General features: G+C 42.2%; 1 protein-coding gene across 4 annotated transcripts in view; it reads left to right on the plus strand.

The window, feature by feature from the left end:
• Positions 1 to 18,036, plus strand: part of DPF1 (double PHD fingers 1) — a 203,315-nt gene that overhangs the window by 86,370 nt on the left and 98,909 nt on the right. For 3 of the 4 annotated variants that reach the window (XM_040323123.1, XM_040323125.1, XM_040323126.1), the window contains exons 2-3: positions 13,438 to 13,598; positions 16,456 to 16,563. In XM_040323123.1, the coding sequence (XP_040179057.1) occupies positions 13,438 to 13,598; positions 16,456 to 16,563 (269 nt within the window). The remainder of the gene's footprint in view (positions 1 to 13,437; positions 13,599 to 16,455; positions 16,564 to 18,036) is intronic. The other variant, XM_040323124.1, reaches the window with a different exon arrangement.

Here is an 18,036-nt window from a genome sequence, read left to right on the forward strand (position 1 = left end):
ACGTCATTTATGGTGATACCCATCCTCACATTAAGTTGTGGGCCAGGTATATTGATGACGTCCTCCTCCTATGGACAGGAGACAGAGCAGAATTGGAATCCTTTATCACTACGCTCAATAATAACGAGCGCGGTATACGTCTTTCATTTGAGGCCAGTCAAGAGTCAATTGACTTCCTTGACCTTACTATAACGAAAGATAAAGATCTATATCAGACCAAAACTTTCTTTAAAAAAACCGATAGGAATTCTTTTATTCCTAAGGGAAGCTGTCATCATGACAATTGGCTAAATTCAGTTCCAAAGAGCCAGTTTGTAAGGATGAGGAGGAATTGCTCTACCCTGAAGGACTATGAAATACAGGCTGGCATCCTTAAGGATAGACTGTTGGAGAAGGGTTATGACCCCGAAACTTTGGAGAGTACCTATAATGAGGTGGCCGCAATTGAAAGGAACACTTTGCTTATGTCAGGCCCTAAATCAAGCAGAGATGGACCGATTGTGCCTTTTATCACGACATACTCAAACCAGCACTATGCCATCAAAAAGCTAATCAAAAAACACTGGCATATATTATCCAATGATAGAATCTTAAATTCCTTTTTGCCTATTAATCCTCAGGTGATATTCAGGGGTGTACCTTCATTGAGGGATAGGATAGCCCCTAATGTGGTGGATCCACCCATGAAGAAAGTGTCCTTTTTTCAACGTAACATAAAGGGCTACCACCAATGCAGGAATTGCACAGTGTGTAAATTAAATAAGATCAAATCTAAGAAAACCATATGCTTTAAATCCACAAGTACACTGAATGAACATAAAATCGAGCCATTCATTACGTGTAGCACTACAGGCGTGGTGTATCTTTTGGAATGCCCTTGCGGGTTACAATACATTGGCAGAACCAAAAGACCAATGAATGTCAGACTTGGCGAGCATATCGCTAATATTAGATCAGGATTCCCGCAACATTCAGTATCCAGTCATTATGACCAACACCATGCACGTAACCCAGAGGGGACACTCTTTATTGGAATAGATAAGTTTGAGCCCCACTGGAGAGGCAGTTCACTGGTTAGGGAACTCTCTAGGATGGAGATGGCCTGGATATACAGAGTCCGTACATATAGTCCTTATGGACTAAACATAGATACTGACGTTAACGCGTTCATAGATAATGGTTAACCTTTATGTATTTGTGTGAACCATCTCTGAATCTTGGTACATATGGGCTTTTGTTGATAGACTTACCCCTTTAAATATATTATAATTTTTATCTTTGTTATCACTCTGATATATATATTTCATATATATATATCTTTATATAATTTTTTGCACCCATCAATTTCTAATTAATTTATGAGAGGTTAGCTTGAGACACTTTCATAGTTTGTCATCATATAGATTAAGATTATCTTGATCACAATATTTACACTATAACCATTTTTTTCTTCCTATGGATGTTTTGTATTCATTCATGAGGTCTTTTTTATGTTGTTATGGCATTGATGCAGCTTTGTCCGCTTAAATTGCGGACTTTTGGCTGCCTTCATGCTATGTGATTATCAATTAATTCACCATATTTCTGCACATTATTAGGATATCTAGCATTTGAATTCTTATCATATTAATCTCTAATGCGGTTATCCGTTGATAGATTTACACTTTATTTATCGTTCTTAGATCCGCAGCTGTTCACACAGCGGATCTATGAGTAACTCATTTTTTGGCTTATTATATTAATTTAGGTAATTCAAGCCCTTTAATATTATATACTAATAATTTCTTTACTGGTCTAGTATTAAAATTTACTCAGTGACAGACATACGCAGCCCTGTATTGCAGTGGAGGTGATTTCTGTCACGATGCTCTCTTTTTAAAAAAAACGGTGAGTCAATACGCCGCTTTTTTGTATTACAAAGTTGATACTCATTAGTATCATAAGCTTTTAAATGCTCCGCAATTTTTTAGGTCTAGTAGCAAATACTGGCAGTGATCCCAACTTAAAAATGGCGGTCGATGCCCGCGATCTCCCAAGGTTCAGAGCTGGGCGGTCCCGGGTGTTGTATATTGCTATAAGAGTGGCGAGTCAGCACGTCGCTCGTATCCCCTGGAAGAAGTCATTCTTGTGACGAAACGGCGTAGGGAGGAGCGACGTGCTGACGTCATCACGATCCACGCTGTCTACCCGGAAGGACGAGCAGACAGCAGAGCCGGCCGGCTATTACTATTGATCGCACTTTTTACACTGTTTACATGTAAGTGTAATACTTTTATTCATTAAAATTTTAAAAACGTTATCACACTATGTGAGTGTCTTTCTCCTTTGGGTCGCTTCTGTGGAGAGAGCTGGTCTGATATTAAGGATTGGTGATATTGGAGAGTGAGCGGCAGTTTATCCAGGACCCTTATAGATCCATGTCTTACATGTTTGATTTCATTTTTGTTCTGGTAAGCAGCTGATACATAAGTGGTGGTGGATTTATCATCTGATTCACAAGATTTTTTACTGGATACCTTGCTTCACCCATTCGGAGAACTTCTTTAACAACCTCTCAATCCTTTGTGATACATCTTACATGGACTTTTTGCACAAATCTAATTTTCAGTTTTTTGCACTGGGATTTTTGTGTATTTTATACATAATTTATTATTTATGTTGACTTTACTTGCAGCGCAGCTTTTTCTTTTCTATATTGTATTTGTGTATGTATCTTACATATAAGTTGCAGCAGCATTTTTTTATTTTCTTTTATTTATCTTTTGATTTTATTTTTACACATTTTTATAGTGTCACTACTGTTTTATTTTTGGACCTGCGCAGTATCTTCCTACTTTTACAAGTCTCATATATTAGTTTCACCTTTTAAGTTGCATTAGTGAAGTAAATGAACCTTTGCACGATATTCAAATTTTTCGAGTTTCACCTGTATATTCATGCCTGTATTTTTGTACTGCAATTGATTTTACTCCTCTACTGTATAGAATACTACATGTTTTCATTAAACAATATTTTTTAAATACTCACCTGGTCTGTCCTAAAAATCCTGAGGGGTTATGCTGTGCCTATGAGTACTAGGTTTGTCTTTTCGTTCATTGGATTGGCCAGACCAGGCTATACACACACTGTCAATCTTCTATCTTTTAGTATATATTTTGTGCATTTAGGAATAAATGCAGGCTTGAGGGAGTCCATTCCACATTTTTGCAGCTCTTGCTTTCCGTATTTGGAAGTTAAATCTATTTTCCTCTAGATGAGCTGGTGCCAAATGTGCTCATTGAGTCATTCGGACTGCACCATAACTGCATGTATTTGGCAAGCGCCTGCGGTGTGTTATTGCAATGAACCCCTCCCCCCTTGGGACTGGAAAATAGAGGCATTCAGGGGACATCAGTATCACTTCTTGAATGCTTGCAAATCACCACTCAGCCATCTTTGAAAAGTTATCCACTATGGATTGCTTTTTAGAGGGGTGGTACACTCCAATGCCACTGTGAACAAAACCTAAAAGTGCCACTCACTGTGTGGAGAAGACAGGACCAAAAACTAAGAGAGCGCTGATATGCAACCAGCTTTGTCCACCTTCCTTCTCCAGCCAAGCCTCACTATTGGTTGGTCAAGTGAATATACTCCAGGGCCATGTCATTGGCCAACAGTAAAGCTTAGGCGGTGGAGCAAGACAAGACCATGTAAAGCAGTTGGTATTTGCGTGCCAGAGCACCCAAATATTCTGGAAATTGCTGTAAAAATGTTGACCAATTGGGTGCCTGAAGGTGTAAGCAGCAATTTTCTGGTCACTTTACAACATATTGTTCCTTGGCAAGTCTCTTCACAGGGAACTTCATTGGACAATTGGTCAGGATGGGATATAAAGGACATTGTGGATTCAGTTCTGTAGGCCCCTGTGTAGGAGACCTGAATATCCTGCATCGAGAATTTCCTCTGTAATCTGCAGCTTATGCTGTGTGTCCAAACGGTCTTTATAGTTTTCTGTTGGGGATGTGTCAAGCAGAACAAGTGGAGAAGAGCTTAACCCAGGGGCTCTTAGAGCTGGCATTTTGAATCGTGCATTGCAGAAAGGGACAAAGGGGTTAGCGAAATCTGTAGCCCCGCCGAAATCTGTACCCCTGACGAAATCTGTACCCCTGCCACCCATTAATATTTTTAATCAAATATTTTGGGTTGAATTTTCCTTTTAAAGGGCCTTTAAGCTCTAAAATATCCTATTCCCTAGTTGTTATATCTAGCATGTCAGAAAATTAAAGCAAGCATCTTACGGGTTACTTCTGGCAACACAGATGCTTTTCCTCCATTTTCTACGCTCTGCCATGCTGTGACTTTCAAGTATGGGATGGATCTTCTGTTCTGCTCTGTATTATGGTTACGGATCACGTCCTTGTGCTATAGCAATCTTCCACTGAGATATACTGCCCTCCGGCCATTTAAGGATACGTTTATTAAATAATTTCTAATTTATTAAGAGGAGGGACTAGATTTTAATTTTTTATTTTTTAAATTAACATCATCGTGACCAGTGAGTTCTCAGGCAATGAACTGTAACACCAGCTATGTCTAAGGCCGCGTACACACGGTCGGTCCAAACCGATGAAAACGGCCTGAAGTCCAGTTTCATCGGTCCAAACCGACCGTGTGTACGGCCCATCGGTCTGTTGTCCTTCGGACCAAAATTTTAGAACTTGTTTTAAAATAGAACCGATGGACCGCTGACCGATGGGTCCAAACCGATAGTTAGTACACAAAAGCATCGGTTCAAAACCCCCGCATGCTCAGAATCAAGTCGACGCATGCTTGGAAGCATTGAACTTCGTTTTTTTCAGCACGTCGTGTGTTTTACGTCACCGTGTTCTGACCCGATCGGATTTTGAACTGATGGTGTGTATGCACATCAGACCGTCAGGCCACTTCAGCGGTGAACCGATGAAAACAATCCGTCGGACCATTCTCATCGGTTTGGACCGACCGTGTATACGTGGCCTAAGGAGAGAGGGGCTGTTGCTTTAATGAATATTGTAAGCAAGCGGGTGGAGTGGCAGTGCACCCAGTGTTAATTTAGTCGACTAAAACATTTTAGTCGACTAAATGAATACTATTTTAGTCTACAAAAATACGACTAAAACAATTGAGATGACTAAAATATGACTAAAACTGAAATGGCATTTTAGTCAAAAGACTAAAGCCCCATACACACTATCAGTTTTCCTGTCTTCAGGTTTACCAAAACCATGTAGTGTAAGGGCCTGCATGATTTCATACAAATTAAAACTCTTAAGCCCTGTACACATGGGCAAGAATCTCGTCAGGAAAAAAACTTTGTTTTCCCTGACGAGATTCTTGACAGGAATCTCTTGCCGCCCGAGTGTACAGACTCTCGGGCGGCACATTCGATGCCGTTGCCACCATCTTGCTGCACCCTAACTATGCCTAGGAAGCTACCACGCATGCGTCAAAGTCATTTCGAGCATGTGCGGGTTTCCACGGCGACAGGTAAGTGTACACACACCCGGGTTTCTCTGCAAGAAAACTGCTGAGAATCTCACGAAGAGAAAAATAGAGAACATGTTCTCTATTTTTCTCGTCTAGATTCTGGGCAGTTTTCTTTGTTGAGAAACCTGAAAGCATCGTACACACACACTCGGTATACTCGGCAAGAAAGCTCTGCCAGCAGTTTTCTTGCTGGTTCTTGTCAAGAAAACCGAGCGTGTGTACAAGGCTTTAAGGTTTGACCTCATATTAGATGGTTTTGGTAAACCTGAAGACAAAAACCTTAAGACTTGAAATAAATTGAAATTTTACTTCAAAATGTTCATACCTCGATACCATAAATAATAACATATTCCATTCTTCACTCCAGCAGTATATAGTGAGTTTGGAAATTGTAGAGAAATGTTAACTAATGCATTACAATTTAATTACACCCATTAGATTTTAGATGACTAAAATAAGTTTTAGTCAACAAAAATGTAGGACATTTTAGTCGACTAAAATCTACTGGAGATTTAGTTGACTAAATATGACTAAAACAATTGCAGAAGACTAAAATGGCACTAAAACTAAAATGCCATTTTAGTCCCAAGACTAAGGCCTCGTACACACGACCGTTTTCCTCGATAGAATCCATCAAGAAACTTGGTGGGAGAGCTTTTGTGCTGAGGAAAACGGCTGTGTGTATGTTTTTCATCGAGGAAACTGTCGAAGAACTCGACGAGGAAAAAAGAGAACAAGTTCTCTTTTTCCTCGACGGGAGTCTCAATTTCCTTGTCGTGTTCCTCATCGGGCTGGTTTTCGACGAGAAACAGGATCGTGTGTATGCTAAGAAACTTGTGCATGCTCAGAATAAAAGTATGAGACGGGAGCGCACCTTCGGTAAAAGTAACACATTTTTTACGCTGTAACAGACTGAAAATTGCAAATCGTCTCTTATCAAGCTTTTACTTAACACGCAGTAACATGAGATTAGCAAAAGCAGCCCCAAGCTTGGGTTGTGCTAGTGGAATCAAACTTCCCCTGCCATTGTATGTGTTATACGTCACCGCGTTTGAGAACGAGGAGATTTTGTCTTGACCGTGTGTACACAAAGCAAGCTTGTCGAGTTCCTCGACAAGCCTAACAAGGAACTTGTTGAAGAAAACGATATGTCTTTTCCGACGAGTTCCTCGGTCGTGTGTACGAGGCCAAAGACTGAATCGAAATTTGCTGCCAAAATTAACACTGGGTGCACCGGCTGTACTGAACACAGGTAGGGCTTGCATGGACTTTTCAATAGTTTTATTCAATAGTTTTAATCAAAGTGTATTTAAAGAACAATTGTTTTGGCAACAGTAGAGATGGGTAAAGCCCAGTACACACCATTAATTTTTTTTTCTTCGTTCAACCCATCGGGTGACAGCTTCAGCTTGGAGCCGCATTACTAACAATCCATTGGCTGAGAGCACTGATCGGGAGTCGGTCGGCCACTGGTTTTCCAAACTGTCGAACCAGCTGACATACACATGGGCCGAATGTCAGATGTTTTCTATTGAACCTGTTCGGCCGATGTGTACTAGGCTTTAAACTCACTGTCCCCCACTGAGGAGATTCACCCCTCTATTTGTCCCATTAATCATTGTCACTGGGACAGAAAGTGATGGGAAATCCAAGAGCAAGACTTTAGTGAAAATCCTCCAAATAGACACATGGTCTTATGACAAATCCCTAAGGTTGGAATTCAGTTAACCCCTTCTGGCCAACCTTACACAAATATGTGGCCACACCGGACTGGTCTTTTTTTCCGCGGGGGGTGCATTTTTGTGTATCTCCCAGCATATTTGCAGTCTCTCCGAGAGCCCTGTTCTAATGATCGGGACACGGAACATCCGATTCCAGGTCACCTTATCGCTGTGATAGCCTCTGATTGGCTATCACCGTGATCAGCCACTGTGAAGCCTGCCCCTGTGTTTTCTGTCTCTGTGAATGGACAAGACCGATACATTGGGGTTGATTTACTAAAGTCAAATTTACTGTGCACTTTTGAAAGTAGAAAATTAATAAGAATTAAAAATAAAAAAAATGTAAAAAAAACCTAGATCAAGGTTTGAGCTAGGTCAGCCCCAGGATTAGCGTTTGTGTCAAGGTTAGGGTCAAAGTCGCAAAATCTTTCTTCGGCATTAAGATTTGTTTTACCCTTAGGCACAAAGGGGTTAATGAGAGATTTCCTTTCATTTCCTAATGATTCTCCAGAACATGAAGTCAAGGGAAATCTCCCTCATTGGCTTAACATTTCACTACTCTACACAAAGCAAAGAAAATGTTTTGAATTTAACATTTGAGTACAGGTTTGCTTCAGAGGGGCTCTATATACAAAATGTATAAACGCTGAAGCAGCTTTTCTTAACCAGGGTTCTGTGGATCCCTACGGCTCCTCCAGAGGTTGCTAGGAGTTCCTCAAACAATGAGCAATTCCTGTCCCTCAGATAAGTAATCGCTGGCACCAACGCTCATTTAAGCTATCTTTAAGGGGGACAGTCTTCCCACTGACCACCAATCTAATGCGCATTCTTCCCACAGACCACTAATGTAAAAATAATTTTTGCAACTGACCACCAATCTAAAGAGCATTGTTCCCACTGACCACTAATGTAAAGAGCATTCTTTGCGCTGACCACCAATCTAAAGAGCATTCTTCCCGCTGATGTTCCCACTGACCACCAATGTAAGGAGCATTCTTCCCACTAACCACCAATGTATGGAGATATTCTTTCCACTGACCACCATTGTAAGGACATTCTTCTCATTGACCACTAATGTAAGGGGGGCATTCTTCCCACTTCCCACCAATGTAAGGGGGATATTCTTACCGCTGACCTCCAATGTAAGGAACATTCTTTCCACTGACCCCCAATGTAAGGAGCATTCTTCCCACTGTCCACCAATGTAATGAGCATTCTTCCCACTGTCCACCAATGTAATGAGCATTCTTCCCACTGACCACCAATGTAAAGAACATTCTTCCCACTGACGACCAATGTAAGCAGCATTCTTACTACTTACCACCTGTGTAAGAAACATTCTTCCCACTGACCACAAGTGTAAAGAACTTGAAAGTGGTGTTTTACAACACATTTACTTTAGTGAATACAGAACTGGACAAAATGTTTTTTATATTTTCTTAAAATTCCACTTTAACTGACAACTGGATGCTGACAACTGATTCAGGTGCTGATTCAGGACTTTGTATACCTAATGCCGCGTACACACGATTGGGAACTTCCGACAAGAAAAGTTCGATGTGAGCTTTTGGTCGGAAATTCCGACCGTGTGTAGGCTCCATCGGACATTTTCTGTCGGAAATTTTGAGAGCTTCTGCGTCTGTATGTAATTCCAACGCATACAAATCCTACACGTGCTCGGAATCATTGAACTTCATTTTCCACGGCTTGTCGTAGTGTTGTACGTCACCGCGTTCTTGACATTTGGAATTTCCGACAACATTTGTGTGACCGTGTGTATGCAAAACAAGTTTGAGCCAACACTCCGTCGGAAAAAAATCCACGGTTTTCTTGTCGGAAATTCCGATCGTGTGTACGCGGCATAATAGTCCTGCCTGGCAGGGCCCAGCAAGCTCGTAATATTTGCTCATTGGTCCATCATAATGTTTAACTTCTTGGGCAATAGTTTACCCTGTTTTGATTCTTAAAAATAAAAAATGTAGTGCTACCTCTTCATTCTGCCGTTCTTTCATAGTCTCCAGTGATTTTCTTTTAAAGCAAACACACTTTATTACCCAAGACTGCCAGGTTCATATAATTTATTACTAAATTGCATTGATTACACTTTACTGGGTAAACCTCATAAACACAAGCACTTAATGGGAATGGGCAACAATCTCTCCTAAGAAGACGGCTTTGCTCTTAAAGAGGAATCCAGGAAACAGAAAATTAAATAGCAGTTATGACTTTATGGTATGTTATTCATATATTATATGGAAGACAAAGTGCAATTCTACAAAGTATAAATCTATTGGTATGGGATTGAAGGTTAACCAATTAAAATCAATTGATATTGACGTTACTCTGAAACCAACAGCCATATCCTTTATAAAGGGTAACTTTTGGTTTTAAATGGTCTTCATAACTCCCATACCTTGTGTAACGGTCAGGGGTTAACACCGTTCATGATCTCCCATTCCATCAACCCAAGACAGCTTCCGACACTCCAACCATCCAGCAGACCCGATCCATTCCATAAGAATTCCCCCAGAATTACGAGACAGACGCTCTGTGTTCTGAGTCGAATGTATGAATACTTTTAATGGTTGGCTCTCAGGTTTATATACAGTTACAAGGCATGTTTCAGTAATCACAGAAACAATCAAACTCTCCACCCCCAACATCACTCACTGGGGCTTCAATCACATTCTTTTAGACAATGACATCCAGTTGAGCTAATTATCCACCAGACATTCCGTCTCCGACAATAAGTGATTCACCTGCAGAATACACATTTCTATGTCAGACGTTTTTGCACCGATCTGACAAGTACATTTCACACATAAAACAGTATTAGCATACATAATGAGAGGTCTAGGAGCAGCCCCAATTACCATCTCAAAAGCATGTGTCCTCACATTGCATGAAAACACTCCACTGACCTGGTGGGGTCAGAATAAGCCAACAACTTGTAATTAGTTCTTTGCAGACATTAAGGAATATATTGTGGATCACTGTCCATGCTAAAACAATCCAACATATGTCCCTTATTTCCTGGCTCAATCTGTGCCCAAAAGTGACTCCTGTTACACCTTGGTAGTCACCTCAACCCCAAATATAGATCGCTTCCAGGCTAAATACCCTTTTCTTATCTGTAATTCCCCATACAGACGATTGGAATTTCCATTGGGATAAAATTATGACAGATTTTTCTGACCGAATTCCATTCAAGCTGTCTTGCATACACACTATCACACCAAATTCCGACCGTCCAAAACGCAGTGGCGTACAACACTACGACGAGCCGAGAAAAGTTCAATGCTTCCGAAAATGCGTCAACTTGATTCTGAGCATGTGTGTTTTTTTTCTCTGTCGGAGTTCCATACAGACGAACGTAATTTCTCTTTCTAAGTCCATCGGAATTTCCGATGGGGCACACACACGGTCGGAATATCTGATGAAAATATTCCGTTGGACTTTTTCCATCGGAAATTCAGATCGTGTGTACAAGGCATAAGTCATCACTGTTTTGCAGACATGGACCCAATATAAAATTTCTTAGTTTAGCTGACTTAACCATCAGAATGTCTTCCAAAGCTACTACAGTATATTATTTACAAGAGTTTCCCATTGTGGTTTCCCATTTTGTTTTGCCGTCACTTCAAAACAAAATAATGACATTTATATGGGATTCTATACAGCCAAAAGTCTACATAACTGCAGTCTAATGCCACGTACACACGATCGGACATTCCAACATCAAAACCGTGGATTTTTTTCCGACGGATGTTCACTCAAACTTGTCTTGCATCCGATTGTCAAGAACGCAGTGACGTACAACACGACGAGCCAAGAAAAATTAAGTTCAATTATTTCGAGAATGCGTCAAATTGATTCCGAGCATGCGTAGGATTTTTTGCGCGTTGAATTGTGTACACACGGTCGGACTTTCCGACAAGAACTTTTGTTGTTAGAAAAATTGAGAACCAGCTCTCAAACATTTGTTGGCGGAAATTCCAACAGCAAATGTCCAGTGGAGTCTACACACGGTCGGATTTTCCGACAACAAGCTCACATCGAACATTTGTTGTCGGAATGTCCGATCGTGTGTACGCGGCATAGTCTGTTTTGTAACTTTTACCTACAGGTAAGCCTATAATAAGGCTTACCTGTAGGTTTAGTGATTTGACACATGCTCAGAATCATTGCACTTCATTTTTCTCGGCTTGTCCTAGTGTTGTACGTCACCTCGTTCTTGACGTTCGCAATTTCCGACAACATTTGTGTGACCGTGTGTATGCAAGACAAGTTTAAGCCAACATCCGTCGGAAAAAAATCCACGGTTTTGTTGGCGGAATGTCCGATCGTGTGTACGTGACAAAAGAGTACCAATTTACTGATCTGCCATCCTGTAGCACAAGATTACCTGTTTTGGCATGTTACCAATGACCATGTGACCAATGCCTTGGCACTCTTCAGATAGTCATGGAAGGAAAACAATTCTGAACTTTTCATGCTTTTCATATTTTACTACAAAAAAAAAGGAATATTTAATATCTATGGAAGCTTTTCTCGACCTTTTCATCACATTGGAACCCTTGAATTAACATTCCGGTCTCAGGGATCCCCTGCTAAAAATGATTATATCTACAGCTCAGGATACATTAGTGTGATGGTCAGTGGAAAGAATGCTCCTATTGCCGCGTTCACACGGTCGGAATGTGAGCTTTTGGTCAGAAATTCCGACCATGTGTAGGCACCACCGGACTTTTTCTGTCGGAATTTCGGACAGCAAAAATTTGAGAGCTGGTTCTCAAATTTTCAGACGGGAAAAGTTCTTTGTCGGAAATTTCGATCTTCTGTGTGTAATTTATGACGTGCAAAAAAACACGCATGCTCTGAATCAATTTGACGCTTTCTTGGAATCACTGAACTTAATTTTTCTCAGCTTGTTGTAGTGTTGTACGTCACAGTGTTCTTGACGGTCGGAATTTTGTGTGACCGTATGTATGCAACACAAGTTTTAAAGTGGATGTAAACCCGATTCATGAAATTTGAGCTGGGCACATATATCTGCAGTATTTTGTTATCTCTCTTCAATGAGCCAAGTCCTATAGCTCTCTCCTGACCTGTTCCTCTGTTATCAGCCTGATAACTCCTGACAAATTATTGGACACTTTAGACAAAAGCAGCCTGAATCTTCAGTCCGGGGAGGTTGCTAAAATAGATTAGCAGGGAGCAGGTCCTATTACAAAACACCTCTGAGAGTCTCTGCCTATGATGAGAAGGGGTGTGTGCCTTTCCTCCAATCAGCAATGTTGGCTATCTTGGCTGTATTCCTAGACATCACACTCTGTGTTAACCAGGAAGAGAAAATCTCCTAACACGATGTGAACTTTCTAAACAGTATATAAATGTGAAGACGGCAGATAAACATGTAAAACTTATGTAGGGAGATTTGTTTCATTCCTGTATATCATCTGAGGCGGTTTACTTCACTGGGTGTATGGAGGGTTTACATCCACTTTAAGCCAAAATTCAGTCGGAAAAAAATCCACGGTTTTCTTGTCGGAATTTCCGATCGTGTGTACGTGGCATTACACTTGTAGTCATTGGGAAGAATTACCTCCTTACAGTCAAAAAGATCAATGGTGTCAGTGGGAATTTATCTAAGAGGCAGAAACCCCTAGCAACCTCTGGAGGAACCATAGTTTTCCATGGAACTTTGCTTGAGAAACCCTGATCTAGGGGCATATTTATAAAGTGGCAAAGGATGGCGTTGCCAGTCATTCACTATGCTTTCACCACCGAATGGCTATTGGATAAATAATAGTTCACGTTCTTCTTTTGCCCTTTCCACCTACCACAGATTTATGTTGTTTTTTTTTTTTGCCATTGTGAATCAAGGGAGCCAATGCCAGAAAACAGCTAGTAAATGTAGTCAAATACAGGTACGCAATTTGACTACATTATCAAAATGTCATTACATTATGCCAGGCAGACGAGTATATAAGTGCACTTTTATTTTTGCCTGTGAGTTTTTGAAAAAAAGTTTGATATTTATAGTGGTGCCACACTATAAAATAACATACATTCTTTAATGAGATGTTGGCATAGGATTGCCCATTGTACCAGATAATTACTCCAGCTTTGGGGAAAAAACTTGTGATGAGGAAAAAAAAAACAGACTAAAGAGACATTTTTACAAACTGGGATCTTTTTGTCTTTTCAGGCTGGGAGAAGATTTCTACCGGGAGGCGATAGAGCATTGCCGGAGTTATAACGCCCGCCTGTGTGCAGAGAGGAGCATGCGACTTCCTTTCCTGGACTCCCAGACCGGCGTGGCACAGAACAACTGTTATATATGGATGGAAAAGACACACAGGGGGCCAGGTAACATATTATTTTAGTTTTTTGGTCTGGGTCTCCAGTTTGCTGCTGGGGCAGGGCTGCTAGGACTCCGCTAGGCCTCTGAAAGTATGCTGTGGTACCTGGTACCAAGTCGTCAGTAGCAGATCCTTTAAGTCCTGTGAGGCCTCGTACACACGACCGAACATGTCTGCTGAAACTGGTCCGTCGGACCAGTTTCAGCAGACATGTTCGCTTGTGTGTACGGCCGACCAGACAATTTTCCGGCGGATCGGACAGGTTTCCAGCGGACAAATGTTTCTTAGCATGCTAAGAAACATGTCCGCTGGAAGCCTGTCCGTCGGACATGTTCGGTCGTCTGTACGACTCACCGGACATGTCAGCTCAGCCGAAAGCCCTCGCATGCGTCGAAGTGATTCGACGCATGCGTGGAAGCATTGACCTTCCAGGGTCACGCACGTCGCCGCGTCATCGTCGCGGCCACGTCACCGTGTTCGCTGTCCGCGGGAAATTTGGTCTGATGGTGTGTACAGCCATCAGACCAAAATCCGCCAGCGGACATGTCCGATAAAAACGGTCCGCGGACCGTTTTCATCGGACATGTCCCGTCGTGTGTACGAGGCCTAAGTTGTGAGTTGGGGCCTCCATGGATCAAACCTGGTTTTCCAGCACATCCCACAGATGCTCAATTGGATTGAGATCTGGAGAATTTGAAGTCAACACTTCAAACTCGTTGTGTTCCTCAAACCATTCTTGAATTCATATGACCAGGCCACCTTCTTCCTTTGCTCCATGGTCAAATACTGATACTCACATACCCATTGTAGGTGCTTTTGGCTGTGGACACTAGACGGCATGTTCACCTGGTCTCTAGCTACGCAGCCCCATACACAACAAACTGCAATACACTGTGTGTTCTGACACCTTTCTATGAGAACCAGCATTAACTTTTTCAGTAAATTGAGCTACAGAAGCTCTTCTATTGGATAGGACTACACGGACCAGCCTTCGCTCCCTGCATTTATCAATGAGCCTTGGCACCAAGACCCTGTTGCCAGTTTGACGGTTTTCTGTCAGTGGATCACTTTTGGTCAGTCCTGACCACTGCAGACTGGGAACATCCCACAAGAGCTGCAGTTTTGCAGTTGCTCTGACCCAGTCGCCTAGCCATTACAATTTTGCCCTTGTCAAATTCACTGAAATCCTTATACAGTGGAACCTCGGGTTGCGAGTAACGAGGTTAACGAGCGTTTCGCAATACGAGCACTGTATTTTTAAAGATCCTAACTCGGTTTGCGAGTGTTATCTTGCAAAACGAGCAGGATTCAAACCAAAGTGGTGTGCAGCACCGCTGAAGAGGGGGGGGGGCACGGGAGTCGAGCAGAGCCAATCAGTGCCATTCGGAACAGTTTGGAAATTATCAGAAAGACTCAGAAATACGCCGTTCCCGAGGTTTGCCAAGGTCTGCAGAGCTGTCCTTGTTTGTGTGTTCCCGAGGCTCTCCGGGCCCCCCCCCACCTCTGGCCGCATGCGGTATTGCATGCCATTAAAGTCAATGCGGAACAAATTATTTTTGTTTCCATCGAGTACTTTGGATTACGGGCATTCTCCTGGAACAGATTATGCTCGTAATCCGAGGTTCCACTGTACTTTCTCATTTTTTCTACTTTAAACACATCAACTTCAAGGAAAACATATTCACTTGCTGCCTAATATATCCCACCCACTACCAGATGCCATTGTAATGACATAATCAATGGCTGATCGATGTGTAAAAAAAACTCTACTAAAATGATATCTGTCATTTCCCCTCACTTTCTGTTTCAAGTGTCGCCATGCAGCAGAACAGGAAGTGATTTGAATCTTCCCAGTGAAGACTCCGACAACTGCAAAATCCATCCAGAGCGGTGACTTCTTCCTAAGTCTCCCCCTGTTGGTCCCCACCTTTTCAATCACCCCTGCATGCTTCATTTAGTTGCATTCTTACCTTTTTCTGAATGTCACATAATGAACAGGTTCCCCTTCCTCAATGATGTAGTAATATCCTCGCTGCACCATTGTATGAGCGTGCAAGATGTCTTCAGTCTTATGGGTCCAATCAACTCTGATTGAAGACATCTAGTGGTGGAAAGGAATTACTGTGATGGACAACACTGGAAACGAGGTGAGCATTGCAGCCAAAGTTGTTTTATTGTTTTAAAGCCCTGTCGGGAATGAATGGAAAACCCTGTGTAGCCTGCAAATGGCCAGAGTTTACATAGGGCACTTGACTCCCAATTTGACAACTTTATTTGGTCCAGTGCTGTCAGATGTTCCCCCATACCTTGATTTCCTTCTGCTCACAACTCCAATGCCGCATACACACGATCGGATATTCCGACAACAAAACCGTGGATTTTTTTCCGACAGAATGTTGGCTCAAACTTGTGTTGCATACACACGGTCACACAAATGTTGTCGGAAATTCCGAACGTCAAAAACGCGGTCACGTACAACACTACGACGAGCCGAGAAAAATGAGGTTCAATGATTCTGAGCATGCGTAGGATTTTTGTGCGTACAGTCAATCGGAATTTTCGACAAGAACTTTTGTTGTCGGAAAAGTTGAGAACCAGCTCTCAAACATCTATTGTCAGAAATTCCGACAGCAAATGTCCGATGGAGCATACACGCGGTCGGAAAAATACGACCAAAAGCTTACATCGAACATTTGTTGTTGGAAATTCCGATCGTGTGTACGCGGCATAAGCAGATTGGTAGAGGGATAAGTAAATCTTGATAGAGATTGTGGGGTATTAAAGCAAACCTATCCGAATGGGATTTTTGCATTGTAATGCATTGCTTGTAAGCCATGAATGAAAATGTTCTCGCTTCTGTGCAGGCTTGTCGCCGGGACAGATCTACACCTATCCTGCTCGATGCTGGAGGAAGAAGAGGCGGTTGGACATATTAGAGGACCCTCGTCTGAGGCCCTGTGAGTTCAAACTTGGTAAGAAGTTAGTTTGGGGGGCCCCAGGTGTTATCATGCTCTGCCATCGTGGGACCTGGAACACATTGCACACCAGGTATGAAGAAACCAAGCGCACAATGGTGTCAGTCTGCAATAGTCAGAAGACCTATTGAAAGTTTGTTGTAGATTTCTCAGTTAAAAGGTGTCGATAATTAGCTGGATGTAGGTTTTTTTCTCTTCTTGATTGTTTAGGTAGAGAGATACCAAATTGAAGGAGAGTTGCATTGCTTCTTCGCTTATTGTCTGGTGTGTAGGTATGATAGCTCTGGACTAACAGAAGTGAGGTATTGATAATCAAATTATCAAACGAGAATCCACGGGGGGCACCATGGACCCTCCTTAAGCCTAATAGGACAACTGTGCCTCATCCCCCAAATACTATCTATATATACAACCAAAATTAAATTGGACTGCAGTCCATGGACTTTATGGGCACCATCAGACGTTTATATATAAAAAATACAAAAACTTTTTTTATGCACAGTAAAATCTTAAGACCATAACATCTATAAACACAGTAGCATACTGCAGCCCATGTCAATAAGGCTCCATGTACACGGGACGCTGCTAAACATACATTCAGAGGCAGTTGGACGCTTTTTTCAACTGCCCTTAACTAATTTAATGTGACCATGTAAACAGTCTTGTTTATTACCGTTTTTAGGCAGTTTTGTTTAAAAGCGTTTCTTTGAAAGCAAAAAAATGGGTTCAGACTAGGGTTGTCCCGATACCGATATTAGTATCGCTATCGGCACTGATACTGAGCATTTGCGCGAGTACTTGGACTCACGCAAATGCTCCCGAAGCTTCACCCGATACTTTTTTTTTCACCCGAGAGTGGGCTGAGAGGGGGCGGAGAGCGGACAAAGAGGGGTGGAGAGCAGAGCAGTCCTCGGGTATGTAAAATATGTCACTAATGGAGGAGAGGAGAGCTACTGCCGCCGTCTAGTTGATCAGCACTCGGGGAACATAACCGCTTTCATTTGAATAGCTGTGTGTTCCCCGCCGCGCGTTGTCATATATAGCCCCTCCCCCCTGTCCGGGCACTTTGATAGACAGATCACCCATCCCAGAATTGGACGGGTGATCTGTCTATCAAAGTGCCCGGACAAGGGGGTGGGGCTATATATGACAACGCGCAGCGGGGAACACACAGCTCTTCAAATGAAAGCTGTTATGTTCCCCGTGCGCTGATCAACTAGACGGCGGGGGGGGGGGGCTTGGCTTTCTCTTTGCCTACACAGGTAGGCCACTGGAGACCTACACAAAGCTGCATTTGGGGACATGGCTGCATTTGGGGACACAAGGCTGCATTTGGGGACATGGCTGCATTTGGGGACACAAGGCTACACATGGCTGCATTTGGGACACAAGGCTGCATTTGGGGACACATGGACACATTTAAAAAAAAAAGTATCGGTAATCGGTATCGGCGAGTACATGAAAAAAAGT

Source organism: Rana temporaria, chromosome 9, assembly GCF_905171775.1.
Source record: "Rana temporaria chromosome 9, aRanTem1.1, whole genome shotgun sequence".
Lineage (NCBI taxonomy): Eukaryota > Metazoa > Chordata > Amphibia > Anura > Ranidae > Rana > Rana temporaria.